Here is a 16586-nt window from a genome sequence, read left to right as displayed (position 1 = left end):
TGCTGCAATTCAGGGCAGTGCACCAGAGAAGCCATGGTCTCTCATTCTGGGATTCCATATGACAGAGCATGACATTTAAAGTGCTATCAAAGTGTGTAAATGTGCAGTGTGGGTACACTTGCTCTTAAATGTTGTTTATGCATGTGTTCATTGAATATGCCTATAGTATAAGCAAATCGTAAGTAAGGTACAGAAGGAACAATTTAAAGTCCTTATATCAACTTTGGACCACTATCTGATAGACAGGTAAATAGATAGACAGATATGTAGACAGACAGACAGATATTACTCAGAAGGAAAAGCCTTCTGATTTTTTTAAAAACTTCTCCAGTAGATGTTGGCACTATAGGGAGGAAAAAAGGGCCACAAGCTGGGTGCCACCACTTAAAAAAAGCATGTTTCAGCACAACAAAACCTATTAAAAATGGTAAGTGATGCAAGTTCACATAGAAGACAGATGGAATAAACTGATGGTCCCGAAGGCATGCAAGGAACAAACCATCAGGACATTAAAACAGGGGTAGAATGCATACTCAACAGTATTTTTTAAGTGGTCCAAAATGTTTTTCTCACAGGAGACTCTGACAAGAAGAGTCCTGGAGTGGTGAGGATCTTATCAATTTGTGACTTACTTTGCACAAACTTACTTATTTAGGTGATCCCTTGTTGTCTATGTGCAAAATATGCACATAGATATGGGGGGTTTGCACAGAAAATGGCCTGCCGGTTCTGAACCAGAACAAGTCCCGAATGGAACTGTGCAAAAACATTGCTAAAATTAATCACTGCTTTTTTTCAGGAATGGAATTAATGAAGAATGATGCTCCCTGCTTGAAATAATAACTGCCGGTGCCTGGAAGGAAATAGGAAGCTGGTGTATAGAGTGTCAGAATGGGAATTATGTGATGAAACTATCTTGCTTTATGCAGAAAACAGGGTGTAGGTTTCTACACTAACTGAGTCACCATCAAGAGCAAACACCAGGTAGTACAAAGTGACACAGAAAATACACCACCGCCTGAGCTCTGCGAGTGCAACATTTTTCTGAATGAAGCAGAGAGTGTTTGCGGATTGGGACATTCATAGGTGTTTGTTTACAAAGCTATTGTCCTCCCAACCCTGCTATATGCCTGCAAAACATGGACTATCTACAGATGTCACATGCAACTCCTGGAACGATTCCATCAGCATTGCCTCTGAAAAATCCTGCAAATCTCTTGGGAAGACAGGCAGACAAATGTCAGCATCCTGGAAGAAGCAAAGACCACCAGCATTGAAGCGATGGTCCTCCACCATCAAGTCTGCTGGACTGGCCATGTTGTCTGAATGCCTGATCACCATCTCCCAAAGCAGTTGCTCTACTCTGAACTCAAGAACAGAAAACAGAATGTTGGAGGGTAGGAAAATAGATTTAAAGATGGGCTCAAGGCCAACCTTATAAACTGTGGCATAGAAAGCAAGAACTGGGAAGCCCTGGCCCTTGACTGCTCCAGCTGGAGGTCAGCTGTGACCAGCAGTGCTGTAGAATTTGAAGAGGCACGAATGGAGGACAAAAGAGAGAAATGTGCCAAGAGGAAGCTGTGTCAAGCCATCCCCAACTGGGACCACCTTCCACCAGGAAGCCAATGCCCTCATTGTGGGAGAGCATGCAGGTCAAGAATAGGGCTCCACAATCATCTACATACCCACCACCAGAACATTGAACTTGGAGGACAATCTTACTCGGACAAAAAGGCATCACCTAAGTAAATACATAGTCCTATAATAATACTTTTCATTCCTTTAACTTTCTTTAACATTGTTCTTTCTCTAGCTTGCAATATTTCCCCTTTCTTTCTCTTTCTGCTCCTTGCATTTCTTGTGCATCAAGTGCAGCATCCAAAGAATAGTTTTAAAAGAGAATATTGCAAGACGAGAAACACTGCTCTTATGGATGATTTGACCAGAACTTAACACATCTCTTTCAAGTCACAAAGCACACACTGAAGTGGTTTGCCATGCCACCTAGCAGAGATTTTAAGAACTGTATTTGCTCAGAAAGAGCTGGGCTGGAAGACCACAAGCAGATGGCATTTACTATTTAGGAGAGGAAAATTAATAGGTATAGTGTGCCCTTCTGTATCATTTCTTTAGAGAAAAAGCTTGTCCAATTTCAAGAGAAATGTTTTATCAAGGTGGCTTGCAGATGGTCTCATAAATAATTAAAATCAATAGTGTATAAAACATCTAAGTAACAACAGCCAGGCAAAGCAATTTTGGCTAGATCAATAAAAAGCATCTCACCATCTAAAGTAGATAGAATCAACATCTAAAAGCTGACTTTTGGAAGTGAAAAACAAGTTGAAATCTTATAATGACATTCAAAGAAAGTCCACTTGAAAGTAAACAGAGAGAAAGCCTAATGTGTCTCCTGTTTCTGAGGGGTGTTCTTCAAATGGGGGCCATGACTGAGAAGACATTGACTGATTTTAATGAAGGGATTGCATGAATGGTCTCTGTGGTCAATCCTATGGGTGAAGGAAACCTTTAAAAAACAGTTTGGGACTGGGTTGTGTTATAAAATTAGACATAAAGATGGTTAGGGAAATTACTATTTGTTACCCCCAAAGTTACATCTCCAAGCTGTGTTTGTAAACTGTACAGGGCAATTCTTTCTACATCCTACTCACACTTCACTATCTGAATCACTGGGATCCCTAATGAAGTACTCTTGAGGATATTTATGTGACTATTGCTTACAGTTTGTATAGTTTTACAGAATGAAAGGTGTGGAAGGAGGGAGAGAAAAAGAAAGGGAATCATCACAGAAGGCACCCTCTAGCAAACTTTGGTGTGAATACATATTATGGTACATTCTTCACTACCCCGCTTGAAATTTAATTCCTTTTGCTCTGTACAATTCTGTTCAGCTTCTTATGCCTATTTATTATCTAAGCATATACCAAAAGTAGAACAGTGCAGCAGTATTACCTAACTGCATGATCTAATGCCACTGGAGGATGAGAATTGATATGTGTACACCTGTCTGGAAGTGCATACGTGCAGGTAAAAGGGGATACACTTTGCTTCCTTCTAGATAAATGCATCCCTTATACTATTCTATACAATACACTACCCCAGCCTATAGATATCTACTCTGGCTTTACAGTGTACAGATAAATTCTATCGATATCCATTCTGAAATATACTGGAACCAATGTCTAGGTACTGCCTTAGGTAATAGATATGAGCTAGCATAATGTAGTTGTTTACATGTTGGAACTAACTCTTGGGGTGCATCTATAGTGTAGAATGAATGCAATTTGATACCAGTTTAACTACCATGGCTCAATGCCATGGAATCATGGGAATTGTGGAACACATGCTCAGTGTGGAACACATCTCAACACACTAAAACAGTAGATGTGGCTCTTAATGACACATGCCACATTATCACGGGGTGTCTGCACCCTACACCACTGGAAAAATTACACTGCTTAGCCGGTATTGCACCACCTGACATCCACCAGGAAGTAGCAGCCAATAGTGAAAGGACCAAGGCAGAGACATCACCAGCTCATCCCCTGTTTGGGTGTCAGCCAGCACGTCAATGACTTAAATCTAGAAATAGTTTTCTAAGATCTACAGAGGCACTCGCTGGAACACCTCAGCAAGTGAGAGTCCAAAAGTGGCAGGCTCAAACCTAGAACCTCAACCAATGGCTGATACCAAATGAGAGACTCCCCCCGGGCACACAGAAGACTGGGCGACTTGGAAGGCACTGAACAGACTGCGCTCTGGCACCACGAGATGCAGAGCCAAATTCAAGAAATGGGGCCACAAAGTGGTATCCACGACATGCGAGTGTGGAGAAGAGCAAACCACTGACCACCTGCTGCAATGCACCCTGAGCACAATGGAGGACCTTCTTGAAGCAACACCAGAAGCACTCCAAGTGGCCAGATATTGGTCAAAGGACATTCAATCAACTATCAAACTTGCAAATTTTGTGTTTTGTCTATCTGTCTGTCTGTTTGTTTTGTTCTGTTAGAAATGTAATACAATTGACTGGTTGCCCTGACATGACAAATAAATAAATGGGAATTGTAGTTTTACAAGGTCTTTAGCCTTCTTTGATAAAGCACGTTGGTGCCTCACCATGATACAAATTCCAAGATACCTTAGCATTGAACCGTGGTAGTTACAGTGATGTAAAACTGCAGTCATTCTACACTGTAGATGAGCCTTAAAAACTAGGATATGAATCCCTTACTCACTCATGGAAACCCACTTGGCAAGTCACACTCTCTCAGCCTCAGAGAAAGACAGTGGTAAACCTTCTGTAAATAAATCTTGCCAAGGAAAACCCTACGATAGAGTCACCATAAATCTATGTTAACTTGAAGCCAGATAACAATATGGTATTATGATGTCTGTAATAGGCTATCAAACTGTCCGCTATTCAATATATTCCCCTTATTTTGTCATACTCTATAAGAGGGAAGCACCGATCTGTGTTTGCACATGAAGCAAACAAATGTTTCAAACCTGCCCTGTTTCTATAGGCTTTATTGTATCTTCCAATTCATTTGTTCTCAAAACATCTTCTGTGGCCTCCTTGGCTCCATGATCGTTTTGTGTGTTTCATTTGTTTTCTTAACCTTGCATCACTCTAAATTCCAACAGCTGCCTCAATGCCGGCTGCAAATTTGACATTGTTTCAAGGTCAATATTGCTGCAAATAAGCTCCTGGATTCAAACTGTGCTGCAAATTCTCGATAAGTACCTCATTTCAGCAGGTTCATCATCATTTTTAGGTAATGACAAAGGGAGAGGCTAAGATGCACATGAAAAGGCGGTGGTACATTTCATTTTTTTTTTGTTTTGTATTGATGTGTTTTGCACAGTGACTGAGTCTGACTAGTTTGGAATTAGCTAATTTAAAATTGTCAAACCAATCAATTGAGGCTGAACCTGTTATTATAATCTCAGTTTGCTCCAAAGTGGGAAAATACAGTTGTATTTGTTCTCAATACATTTCCAACCTGTCTTGGGTGCCTTGCCTCAGTGCGTCGTATTGATTTCTTGACTCATTTCACCTCTTTTGAAAATGTTGGCAGACTAAATTTGTACAAAGTATATTCAGAGGTACTATCGTCCCCCTTTTTAAGACTACAAGCCGCGACAAGCCTAGCTTCAGGGAGACCAAAGCTCACACTGAATTCTCACTGCTGATGCAATACCCAAGAGGGTTGTATGAGTAAGTTTAAGTTATAAAGCCGCAATTAGATAGCTGATTGGTTAAGCTGATGTTGTTGTTGTTTTTAAAAGATCCACCCACTTTAAGATGCAGAGAACCATAGCTCTAATTAAAAGCACATAAATAGTATCACCAATCCCAGTGAGATTTCTTACATCCTTAATGTTAGTCATACCCTTGCCTGTCTTAATGAACCACAAACGCACCCTTGCTGAAATGTTATTGTTAGACAAAGAACAATGGTTTTAAACTGTAGGAAAAGAGATTCCATCTGAATATTAGGAAGAAGAAAGAACTGTTTGATAGTGGACTATTCTACATCCAGAAATTGGATGGCTGTCAGGAGTGGTTTAATTGTGTGCTCCTGTATTGAGGGAGGTTAGATTGAATGGCTCTTTTGTTCTGATCCAACTCTATGATTCTATAACCCAACTGGAATAGACACATTGAAAAGACTGGCTTTGTCTATATGCTAAATCACCATTCAATATTGATTCAATGGGTCTCTCCTAGTCAAGATGAACTCACAGGATTGAGTTTGCAATGAAGAGCAAAGTTGGGGTACACAAGCTGCATTGCCACTTTGAATATATGCTTAAACTGGTATGTGTACATGAGAACAGAGCTGACCTTATGCATCCTTTCCTACTAAATCATCTCCTGCACAAGGAAGAGTTGCATGACCAGCTGCTATGCAAATTGCAAGAGTTCCTATGCACAGCGAGGCCTTCCATATGGACCCTTCTACACTGACCAGCAATGTTTGGCCAATACAGGATCTGGGATACAGAACCCCATGTGGTGTCCAGTCAGGGACTCCGTCAGCTGCATTGGAGGTTGTAGGGGGAGTCTCTCCTTACTGCCAAGCTATAGCTAACAATGGGAACCTAAGAGTTCCCAAAACCATCTGTCTTACAACTTCCTGCAATGACCTACATGGTGATGTCAGCAGTGGCATGATGTGAAGGAGAGAGAGGGAACCCCCCTCTTTACCCAACCTCATCACAGTCAGTGAGCAAGTGCACTGGCTGACATCAGTCAGAGTGCCAAAGATCAGGTAGGTGATGTGCAGCAGTTCTAAAAAAAACAAAAACAAAAAAACCTATGACACAGGGTGGGTAGGATGGAGACAGGAGACTGTCATCTCCTTGGGCTATTTGAGCTGGCAATACAGGATGGCAGTCAAGACAGGTATGCCTTGTTCCATTTAGGAACTGACCCACCTGTCTTGACAGTAAAAACCCCATTCCTAGGTAAGATTTCAAGTTTTTCTCTGACATAGCTTAACCCGGGGCAAGGTTGTGTTATGGCAACCTTGCCCCAGGTTAAGCCAGATCAGCCCTGTGGTGTCTAGCCACTATGAGGCTGATCAAAGTTGACACCAACCTAAGTTGTTAGTCTAGATGAGTCAATGAGGTGATAAACCAAATTTGGGTAAACTTTAAGGACCTATCCAAGATGCTGAATCCTATCCAGAAGTACCTGCCCAACATAGTATTTGAGCCTTAGCCATATCAGAATGGGAAATAAACATGTTCATGAACTGGGTTATTTAAAAAAAAAACATATGGAGGTAGATCAACCCGAGCTCAGTTTATGTACTGCTGCTAATCTGTGCGATCACTGTTGGACTGCTCTGTCATAATATATTATCTGGTTCTGCTGGGGTACACAACTGCTAAGAGGGCTAACTGTGAAGTCTACAGTGCTAAACTGCACAATCAATTCAAGAGAGGGGGAAAGGATGACACTAGCAGTGACACTGTGTGTGTTCTTTATCAAACATGGTGGCTCAAGCCAATGCAGCTTGAGCCATTTTCCATAACACTTCTATCTGGTAAAATATTTCCCAAATAAACCAGAACCCTGCAAACTCTGTATCCAAGTCACACACACACCGAAAGAGAGAGAGACAGAGATCAATAAGGCAATGAGTTAACCATAAGTAAACCACACTTTTCCAGTAGGGTATAACCCAATGAGTTTCAGATATTTTAAGCATTTCCAGCTGAGCTGATTTCTCCCACTACCTAGGCATCTAAATTAGTAATATGTTAGCCCAGTAAATGCAAACAAGTTCCATATTATCTACTTTAAACGTTATATGTCTGAGTACTAAAGCACTGGGTCAAAAATTCAAATGAGTCTGGTTGGAAGATGGAACAAAGGCCCAATGGGAGAAACTGAAAACCTGGAGTCAGCTCTCTGCTGCTTTCTGAATTTATACAGGCAGCCACAAAACCCCACAATTTAATCTATGAAAAATTCAAGAAATGTGGGTCTTCAAAATGGGATGGATGAATATACAGTAACTAAGCAATTCAACAAGAAGACGACTGAAAGCAAAGGCCCACAGGCCCATAAGCTCATCATACAGCCATGGTTGGTAGATTCCATCACAATGGTGTAGTAAATCTGCACTAGATTTCAGGCTATACTTTAAAGAAATTAACTAAGCTGTGAAGCTTTATCCCTAAAATACGTTCAGTTCTGTAGAGAACCCTTTGGTTCAGACTAAAAATGTGTACGGAGTCCCCACTTTCCTGATGTGAATGTCACCAGTCACCACTAATGCCATGATGGCAATAGTGTCCTCATATTCATGCTCCTCAATGTTAGGGCCACAGTTTTTAATTAGTGAAATAAAACTTATATTTCATTTTTAATTATGGACATCACATAATGGTTAAAAATACACCTGCTTTCTGGTTTATTCTCTGATCAACCATTGCTGTGCACTATCATCTTAGACATCTAGATATTTTAATGTTTTGTTCTGATTCAAAGATATGTTTGCCCATTCTGTGTGAGATTAATTGAAGTTACATATTTTCTCTTTGAGGCTATTTTTCAAGAAGGATCAATTGTTGTTTGACACATATTTGTAACTGGTCACAATATGATGACGTCTTCATGCAGTGATCCTCTGGCCCGGGGTGGGCAAATAAACAGGTGATGGAATTTGTTTCTAGCTACAAGTCTGGGTGTCCACAATGCCAAGCAAAACTAAAACCAGAAGTGATGTGATGTCATTCCTGTTTTCCTTTTTGGATTATTTGCAGCCATTTGGGGAACTTTTTTTTCAAGAGTTGGGGATGGACTGGTGGGATCAAAACCACCACTGAAAATGGTTCCATGATATTACAATGGTGGGAGGAGTTCTGAAATATTGGGGATGCTCTGGGGTGTTCTAGGGGCTGCAGAAAGAAGATTGAGGCACTTAGGGGCTATAAGCAACTTTTTACCCATTCCACCCCTAGTGATAGATCTATTCACAAACCTATGTAGATTCCCAAATGGTGCTAGAGTGTGCATAATGAAAGCATATCCATAGAATAAACAACACCCAATTATTCCACATAGATAAGAGATTGGTAAGATGGATGAATAGCTTTTTGTTTGCTTGTTTTAAACTTCTGCTTCCATTTCAAAGCATTACACCTTTTCCAAGGGTTGCCAGCTCATGCCCCAGAAACCTTGTCTCTAGCTTTAACAGTAAAGGGTGATAAGAGAATGGATCTTAGTCATACTTTGAGAAGATACCCTGAAGTCTGGATGTCATGTACTGATTCCAGAATAGTACTGATTCCAGAATGTCTCAGGGTCCTTCCACACAGACATATAACCCAGAATATCAAGGCAGATAATCCACAATATCCTCTTTGAACTGGATTATCTGAGTCCACTGCCATATAATCCAGTTCAATGTGGATTTTGTACAGCTGTGTGGAAGGGGCCTCAGTCTCAAATGAACCTAGTAGAAAAGCCCGGAAGGTGCAATTAGTGAACAAAATAATGCACACACAAAAAGAATATTAATACAAGAATGTGATCAACACTGGATATACGATTTGGATATTTTAATACACTGATAAAGACCAAAGGCTAGTGGAACACTAACAACTCACTAAAATTGACATTTAAGTTGGAAAATAACTGGAAGAATTAATATTTTAATAAAATAAATTAAAATAATGGCTCCAATAACCTTCTCTGGAAAGGACATTTGCCCAAGTTTTTCCTACTTAATCAGTGCCTTGATACTAGTCCTCCCCAACAGGCATGTAGCTGGGGGGGGGGGGGCTTGGGAGGCTGGGGGGGCTTCAGCCCCCCCCCCCCCCCGAAATTCTCATGGTGGTTTGCGAAAAGGCCTTACTGGTGCATTATTTAAACTGTTATGTTTATTCATATCATGATCTGATAACCATACTCAATATATCCCATATGCATGAGGGTATTGGGGCAATGATACAAAAGGTTTGCTAGGGCAGACCCTCTTTCACTCAGACTCAGTCCCACCCCGAACCCCCCCCCCCTTGAAAAAAATTCACACACACACATCCCCCTGAAATGAAATCCTGGCTACGGGCCTGCTCCCCAATGCGATATTCTCTAGATATGTTAGAGAACAACTGCCATCATTTTCAGTCACCATCATGCCCACCACAACTGGAAAGTCACAGGTCTCAGGAAGGTCACCTTGAGGTCTTCCAGTATTTCTGTTCTTTTGACTGGAGCTTCCCTGTTCCAAGAAGAGCTGTTGTATCATTGCTTCAAGCCTTTAAATCCTGCATTTTTCATGAAGTATTTGACCTAACACCATACATCAACTCAAATAAAAGCTAATCGTGTATAGACCTCATATAACTTGTGTTTCTCTTCCTTCTCCTAAAGCAGGAAAGCTGTGGTCTGAATCCAATTGCTTCCCCCCAAAGGGTCTAATTACTTAATCTCTGATTAGCAATTTAGTACAAGTTGAGATCCTTTATCTGGAATTCCAAAAAATTAAAATACTACAAAATGCAAGATTGTCCACCCGGGTGGGTAAGATAGTGACACCTTTACTTTCTGATGGTTCAAATACACAAAATTCATTTCATGCATAAAATGATTAAAAATATTGCATAAAATTACCTTCAGGATGTGTGGATGAGATGTATTTAGACTTGTGTTCCATTTCCAAGATATCTCATTAAGTATGTATGTATATGCAAATAGAGATAGTCCATTTTTAAAAAATCTAAAATCCTTATTTACTATATTTTGACCCCATCCTCTCTCACCTCAATGGGCTGAGGAGGGAAGAAGGGGGGTAGAAATGCATGAAATAAACAAACAAGCAAATTCAGAGTGACTTCCAAAGTGGCAACAATTCAATGCCATACAAACAAACATATAAATACTAGGCCTGGGTAACAACGCAAAAATTTGTTTCTAAAATCGATTTGTATTTGGGGGGTTTTTTTTGTTTCGATATTTAAAATAATTACAAAATTTTCCTTTTAAAAAGTTCAATATTTACGAAATTTCGTAAATGGTAAAAAATTAACAAATCAATTTCCAAAACAATAACGAATCGATTCGTTAATGGCGGACGCGACCGCGAAATATGCTAAAAAACCTCCAAAAACTTCTGAAGCTTCCCTCTCCCTCTGTTCTTGACTGTTGGTGTGATATTATAATTTTTTTTCACTAATTAAACCATAAAACTGGCCCAGACATGCGGAAATAATAACGAAATGACCTCAGAACAATAACAAAACGAATACAATAACGAAATACGAAGCATTTACAAAACGTGTTTAAAAATTCGTTTTTTTTAATGATTGCTCCAGAATGGTTCATTATCGTTTTGTAATTGGAAAAATTAACGAATTATTAACAAATTACGAATTAACGAAACGAAACCACCCAGGCCTAATAAATACAATAAGCATATACCTTAAAAACTGTAACAATTAAAAAATCATAACATCAATTCATTAAAAATCAATTATTAAAACCACACAGATCCAAAGTCATAGTCCAGGAGCCATTCCAATCATGCTGCACTTATGGCACTGAATTACTATTCAGAAGCTTGATCCCACAACCAAGTTTTTAATTTCTTTCTAAAGGTCAGGACTCAGGAGGAAGGGGGTTGATCTAATCTCACTGTGGAGGGAGTTCCACAGCTGAGGAGACACCACTGAGAAGGCCCTGCCTCTCGTCCCCAACAAACACATCTGAGAAGGAGGTGGGACTAAGAGCAGGACCTCCCCAGAAGATCTTAACCTCCAAGGTGATCTATAGAGAGAGATACGTTTGGACAAGTAAGTTGAGCCAGAACCATTTAGAATAGGTCTAGAAATTAGCTCTAGGCCTATGGATTGTTTTTCACTCTATCTGTACTCTTGAAAGCCACCATGGATGCAGTGGTTTGAGCATCAGGCTATGACTTGAGAGACCAGATTTCCTGTTCAACCATGGGAACCCACTGGTGAAATTGAGTGAGTCATATACTCTCACCCCCACTCCCTCAATCTCATGATGAAGTCACTATAAATTGGAAATGACTTGAAGGGACACAACAACAACACGTTTGTGGTGCCACCATGTAAATCATCATAACTTTTACACAGAAGCAAATCCAATGAATTCCATGTGTGTCTGCCTCAGTAGCTGTGCTTTGGATTCATGAAGGTAAATTAATATTATCAATTTAGATTAAAATATTTTTAAATATATATATAAATGTTCAGGGATGCAACGCATGATGTCTCTATATCATTTTTGCTACTGAGGATACAATCATCACCAGCTACAATTTTATGTAAGAATAAACACCATAAATTACACTGATGTTTATTTCTAAGCAGATGGGCTTTGGATTTACAAGGTTAAATTAGTACTATCAATCCAAGCAATTTAGGGGAAATGAATTTTTAGAGATAGACAGTATGGTATTTTCATATCAAATAAAAATATAAAACATTGTTGCAGCTACAATCCACTCAGGTATGAAAACAGGAACAGAAGATGTGGGAACAAACAAGGACTTAATGGAGTTCTTCCCTTCTCCCCCACTGATCCACACAGCATGAATAATGTGCATGCCAAAGCACCAAGATGCTCGACATCTGGTGGGCAAGAAATTCCTAATCTGTGCAATGGCCAATATGCTGTAATGTGGTGTGCATTGAGGAATTGGCAGAGAGGGAAAGGGGCTTAGTTGGCTATTTTACCAGTTACCCTTTACGGACGCAGCTGCGGCCATAAAGGGCTAAATCCACCTATGCATTCTGTCTTGAAAGCGAATTGAACTCAATTGGATTCAAGAGTGAAATCATGCACAGCCAAAGAATCCAAAAGGGGGAAAAATAATGAAATGAAAACAATCTATGAACATTCTATTTGTGTATGTATTCCCTGGATCAAACTGTTCCTTTAAATCACTTGCAAACAAGCAGAACTCTATTTCCTTGCACATAAAAAAGAATTAAATTGGATAAGAATGTGTCTGACAAAGTAAATGGCTTCATAATTTGTTTTTGGTGGAAACTGCATCTACACAGGAGAATGTAAACTTCAGACCGACTATTAGCAGGACTAAGCCTTGTATGACTTGCAAAATCCTTGAGAGGTCTCTCCATGACCTTCAAATCTAGCCAAATGAAGACCAGACACATTAAATTCTGCACTGTAATCTAAAGAGGAGAGAAAACAAACCCTCCATAAGGATACTTAAGTTGCAATGTCCTACAACCGATTTTCTATTTGTACCATTTCTTGACCATTATTTCTACCATCTTCATTAATCTAATAGAACATCCACTAAAAGACCGGGCGCCATCCAAGACAGACCACTCTAATGATCAGCACTAAATTTCTTACTGCAGCATTTTCTGCAAATGATACCAGCCATCAAAGCACTGTTACACGCCTCTGTAGTAAAAGTGCTAACCAGCAAAATCACTGAAATGGGTTCCCCTTCACCCCAATAAACAATCTGCAAGGACAATGAATTGATTAACAACTATACAGAAGAGATCCTTCTTAGTCTTCTGCAGAATTGCAGTTCCTGGTCTAATCATGTCTGTTAAACTCGTTTAAAACAAGTTTACATTTGGAATGCACACATGCTGGCTTTGCCCCACTGACCCCACCAATATAGGGTTGAATTCCCATATGTCTGGTTTCAATATATTTGCTCTCCGTTATTCTTGAAGACATTTCACTAAAGTTCTTTTAAAATAATATTGCATTAGTAAAGAGCAGTGGTGGGAAAAACACTGCGGCTCTGCATGTAGAAAAGGATGCTGGATGCATAAGAAACGGTTATAGGCTTGAGGCAATTCTCAATGCTGCCCCCTATTGGTAGTGGATGGATGGATATTAGATAGATAGATAGATAGATAGATAGATAGATAGATAGATAGATAGATAGATATAGATAGATGATAGTTCTCCCACTAAGCATCCATTCAAAAACCATATATTTTACATAATATATCAGAAGAGGTCTAATTAAGAAACACAGAAAGGTTGAAAATGTTTCAGCCATTCAACTCAACAGTCTACCCAAGGCTTCATGAAACCAGTTAGCTACTAAGGTTACCAATGTGAAATTGGAATAGTTTGCAATGAAAATAAAACTATATAAGGGGGGAGGATACAAATCCATGCTTTCACTAAGCATCTGCATTATAAGGTAAGCTATATCAATTATCATCCCATTATAAATTCCACAGTGATGGTTTAAAATCCCTTCTTCTCTTTAAACAGAAGTAAAATAATATTTTTTCCTCTTACCTCCTAAAGCCTGCTTCATTACAAATTCCATGATGATGGCTTTAGATTCCTTTTCACCAGATCAGTTTTCACATGCAAGTCCAATGGTGACAAGTTCTTGAGTTGCAGCCTGCAGCTGAATGCACAAAGTGAGAGATTAGCGTTAGGACAGCCGTATTTAGTATTCTGGCCCAAGCTCCATATCTTACTGCATTAGATCTCCTTTGCCTTTTGGAAATCAACTGGGCTCAAGATCTCAACACACAAACACACACAAAATGTACTTGTTTATGTTTTAGACAGCTAGAAAGCACAATACACACACACACATATATATACACACTCATATACCCACACACATGATATAATGACCTTTAAAGAGTAAGAAGAAGTGGGGAATCTATTTCTCATGAAGTGTCATGGGATATCACTGAATTAATAGGAAACTATGCCTGGAATTAAATACTACTCATTCCAAATCTTCTTGTTAGAATACCAAGCTCAGCAAAGCTCCGAAAAATAAATAAATAAATAGCCCGCTTGGATTTTTATATGCTGTGTAAACAGATTTGTCCATGGAGATAGTTAATTAAACTTTCCCAACACCTGTTCATTTCATTTTGACCTCTCTAGTTGAACCCAGAACACGTTCAGTTTACATGGCATTTTACAACTGATAAAGAGTTAAACATTTGCAACTTCAGCAATCCTTTCGAAAAGAAATGTGTGTGTGGGATGGGGAGCTCTAGCTAATAAGAGCAGAAGCAGCTCTTGGGGGGCATTTGAAGGTTGAAGCCCTTGTGCTTCTTGAAAACTCAGCAGCAGCCTTCTCTGCCAGACACTCTTAATGGACAACCTCATGTCTGCATCATTGACCAGGAGAGCCACTCCAGTCAAATTGAGTTAAATATCAAACACCACATTATGACAGAGAGCGGGGAGGGCAAGGAGGGAGGCAGGGAGGGAGAGATTTAATGCAAATTGGCTAGTGGAGTTACATCAATATCACATACTGGGGAAAAAATCCTAATGCTAGACAAATATATTCTTCCTTTTGGGGAGAAGAAGCTGAGATCAATTCTGCTAAAAGTCACTGGGAACTTTACTTGAGCAATGAGGCACTATGATTCTCACTACTGAGACGGGAGGAAACTGCGGCACAGATTTTTAAGTTAGCGCAACAACCCCAAGGTGGTTAACTGGACAGCAAAACCTGTCCACTTCCTCTACACAAACATGCAACATTGTACATATTACTCAGCATTTCTGATGCATTTTTTGGACAGGACTGGAACTCCAGAAGTGAATACAAGCGATTACAGTTTGGTTGTGCTGCCGCCAAGCAAGAACAGGCAGTTTTCATGACTCGGCAGAGCCAACAAAATAAAATTTTGAGTTTTTAGATAAAGGTAAAGGTAAAGGTAAAGATAAAGGTTTTTCCCCGACATTAAGTCCAGTCATGTCCAACTCTGGGGAAGTGTTACATATGTGACACTTGGCTTTTAAGTCCTGATTCTTCACCTCAAAAATGGCCCATTCCCCCAGGTCTTCTCTTTTAAGATACAGTACAAGAAGCAATTTTCACATTGTTTGTCATCTCCATTTCTAAGCCAGTGTTGTCTGTAGACACCGCCAGGGACATGTGGCCAGCATGACCCACCGGAGTGGTACCTATTGATCTACTCACATTTTTGAACTGCTAGGTTGGCAGAAGCTGGGGTAACAGCAGAAGCTCACACTGCTCCCCGAATTCAAACCTGTGACCTTTTGGTCAACAAGCTTAGCAGTTTAGTGATTTAATCCACTGAGCCATAGGGGGTTCCTAAGCTTTGCTTTACTAACCCCACAAGGAGAGGGGGAGCATTCATTAAGTTAGATAGAGAAAAGAAAAAATGAAATCTAGAGAGGATATGCTACAATGCTGCATCGATTGGCCCTTTCTCCCTTTCCAAACTTCTGTCCTTGAAAGAAACAGAGCTCTCGCACTCCTGTGACAAGTTGATGCATCGTCGCCTGCACCAAAAAGAGCCGGAGACATGGTTCAAATGCCAATGAGGATCCAATAAGGAGGGGGAGAGAGAGGGGGCTTCCCCAGGCGTTGGATTTTGCACCATTGCAGGGAGGTACCCCAAAGCTTTTGCAGTCTCTGTTTCCTGCCAATCCTTCCAGCTTTTGGGAGGGGACATTGGGTGCTTGACCCATACATCCAAACTCAGAGAGCGTATGGGGTAGGAGGGGGGTGCTGTGCCGTTGGGTCGTTTCCCCCTTCCTTTAGGCTACTACCCGCACTCACAACCTCCTCCTGCTTTGCTCTCAGCGGGGAGCAATGGGAGCGTTCAGCACCAAGGACACTTCCCTGAGCCAAGCGAATGCGGGAGCTTTCAGCACGTTGGAGAGCTCCCAGCCCAGCAATAAGAATAGGCGGCAAAGACCGAGAGTGATACCTCGTTGGGCGCCTTGGATCTCTCTCTCTCTCCGCGTTTCTTCCTTTAGTGGGTCCTCTTTCTCCCGCGATCGGCCGGGTCCATGCGTGACAAGGCGTGGGCTTTCCGGGCAGGGCCAGGAAGAAGTTCTCTCTTCCCTTTCTTTTCCGGACAGGACCAGGATGAGGCAGCAAAGCGAGGGAGGAAGCAAGGACGCGCGGCGGCAGCGCCTTGACTTTCACGGCTCCCTCTTTTTATCACGGGATTTCCGGGACCATCCCACTGACACGCTTCCCGCCTTACACGCGACGCGGGCGCCTTCCTCCTCCTTCTCTTCCTCCTCCTCCTAGCGGTGCTGCTGGGTCGGCATTTCT

General features: G+C 40.7%; 1 protein-coding gene across 3 annotated transcripts in view; it reads right to left on the bottom strand.

Annotated features, from left to right (window-relative positions):
* The window catches only part of CPLX1 (complexin 1), a 205961-nt gene that overhangs the window by 185719 nt on the left and 3656 nt on the right, over window positions 1-16586 (bottom strand). The window contains exons 1-2 of one of the 3 annotated variants that reach the window (XM_060763727.2): window positions 16234-16465; window positions 13811-13925 (exon numbers count right to left, since the gene is read on the bottom strand). In XM_060763727.2, the coding sequence (XP_060619710.2) occupies window positions 13811-13841 (31 nt within the window). In that variant the 5' untranslated portion in view covers window positions 13842-13925; window positions 16234-16465. Of the gene's footprint in view, window positions 1-13810; window positions 13926-16233; window positions 16466-16586 lie in introns of those variants that run through there. The other 2 variants (XM_060763726.2, XM_060763728.2) reach the window with 2 other exon arrangements.

The sequence above is a fragment of the Anolis sagrei genome, chromosome 2 (assembly GCF_037176765.1).
Source record: "Anolis sagrei isolate rAnoSag1 chromosome 2, rAnoSag1.mat, whole genome shotgun sequence".
Lineage (NCBI taxonomy): Eukaryota > Metazoa > Chordata > Lepidosauria > Squamata > Dactyloidae > Anolis > Anolis sagrei.
This window is presented reverse-complemented; position numbering and strand designations above follow the sequence as displayed.